Below are 1758 nucleotides of genomic sequence, written 5' to 3' on the forward strand. Positions count from 1 at the left end.
TTGGGATTAACTAATCTTTGGGATTAACTATCTTTTGTGGAATAACTAAGCTTTGGTGATTAACTAATCTTTCGGATTAGCTAATCTCTGGGAATATTAAATCTTTTGGGATTTACCAATCTATGGTTAGACAGAACGTACGAAGGATTATATAATACCATAGATACTGAAAGGTTTTTCAACAAATAGATCCAGGAGACGTTGAAGGTATAATTAACCTATAAATATAGTGGATATTAAAAGATTATCTATTCATATCTTCCAGGACAATTCTATCCTGTTCGTAATACTAGGCAGGCAGTTCATTCTGAGAGCCAGGCCTTCCCCATCACGAGGCTCAATACTACAGAGTTTCATAGAAGTTTTATTCCAGCTGTGACCAAGTTGTGGAATAATCTTCATAATCGGGTAGTTGAATCAGTAGAACTTCAAAAGTTCAAAGTTGCAGGCAAATGTTTTTGTTTTGACCCAGGCTGACATGAGTCTTTTTATAGTTTATATATGACATATCTGTTTTGACGTTGTTACTGTTTTAGAATGATTTATTGTTAATTTTTTCTCATCATTTATTTATTTCCTTTCCTCACTGGGCTATTTTTCCCTATTGGTGCCCTTGGGCTTTTAGCATCTTGCTTTTTCCAACTAAGGTTGTAGCTTGGCTAATAATAATAATAATAATAATAATAATAATAATAACTCAAAACATCCTAAAAGACATGCGTATAAATCTCCAAATGATAATCTTTGAGGATAATAAAGGATTGACGAAAGGATACACGGGGATGATTAAGGATTCACATTATCCAAAATGTTCTACAGGATACCCGTGTGTTAACTAATTAAAAGAATATCGAAGTAATTTGATGCGAAGGTGAATCCTAAAGGTATTCAAAGAATGAATAATCCAAAAAAATACAGTAAAATGCGCTTGGATTTACATATTAAAAGATTAATAGGCATAATAGTATAATAAAACTACCCAAAAGATACTGTAGTTATTCCTTGATAGTCTAATTCATAACTAATAAATACTCGATAGTTAACTCATTAAAAAAAAATATATAGAAGATTTCTGAAAGACTTATCTACTCCAAAAATGGAGGATCACAAAAGCGTTAAATAATCCAATGGTTGTAAGAGCTTCCCAAGGAATTTCCCAATGCAAAAATGGGAGATTATGAAGAAATACCAAATCCAAAGGATTATGATATCATCAACAAACTCAAGTGTTTATTTAATCCAAAAGTGGAGAAATCTCTAACATTTCCTAATCCGAAATTGTGGACACCGCAAAAAAATCAATCTTTTCAATTATCATTCTAGGAATAGACCCTATTCGTAAAATTAATCATCTTATACAATTAATAATGTAGAGCTATCTAATACAAAGGATATATCAGCTTCCTCAAGAAGTTATCAAAAAGAAAAAAAATTCAAAATACTATACATTACAGCACCTTCGTTTGTAAAAATCGTCTAATACAATTGATACTATAAAGCTAACCTTTAGAGCTACATGAGATTCCTCAAAAAGTTATGAAACCCAAAATATCTTCAAGATACTCTTCATTCCATCTCCAGAGGATTGCAATGAAAACCCACTTCAGCCCCACAAGGCCACAAAAGAACACAGGCGAGCACTGCTCTGGAGGCTGCCGCGCTGATCCCGGAGCTGATGACAGCCGATGGTGTCAGGTGGCTTGTCGTGAGGAACGGAAACACAAGAATCCAATAATCAAAAGGAAGAGAGACAAGGTG

The 1758-nt window shown here is 33.4% G+C and overlaps 1 protein-coding gene across 1 annotated transcript in view; it reads left to right on the top strand.

Moving 5' to 3' along the window:
- Window positions 1–1758, top strand: part of LOC137651055 (splicing factor 3A subunit 2-like) — a 20364-nt gene that overhangs the window by 12369 nt on the left and 6237 nt on the right. Inside the window, exon 2 of the mRNA XM_068384194.1 lies at window positions 1582–1705. Within this exon, the coding sequence (XP_068240295.1) occupies window positions 1582–1705 (124 nt within the window). The remainder of the gene's footprint in view (window positions 1–1581; window positions 1706–1758) is intronic.

This window comes from Palaemon carinicauda, chromosome 12 (assembly GCF_036898095.1).
Source record: "Palaemon carinicauda isolate YSFRI2023 chromosome 12, ASM3689809v2, whole genome shotgun sequence".
Classification (NCBI taxonomy): Eukaryota; Metazoa; Arthropoda; class Malacostraca; order Decapoda; family Palaemonidae; genus Palaemon; species Palaemon carinicauda.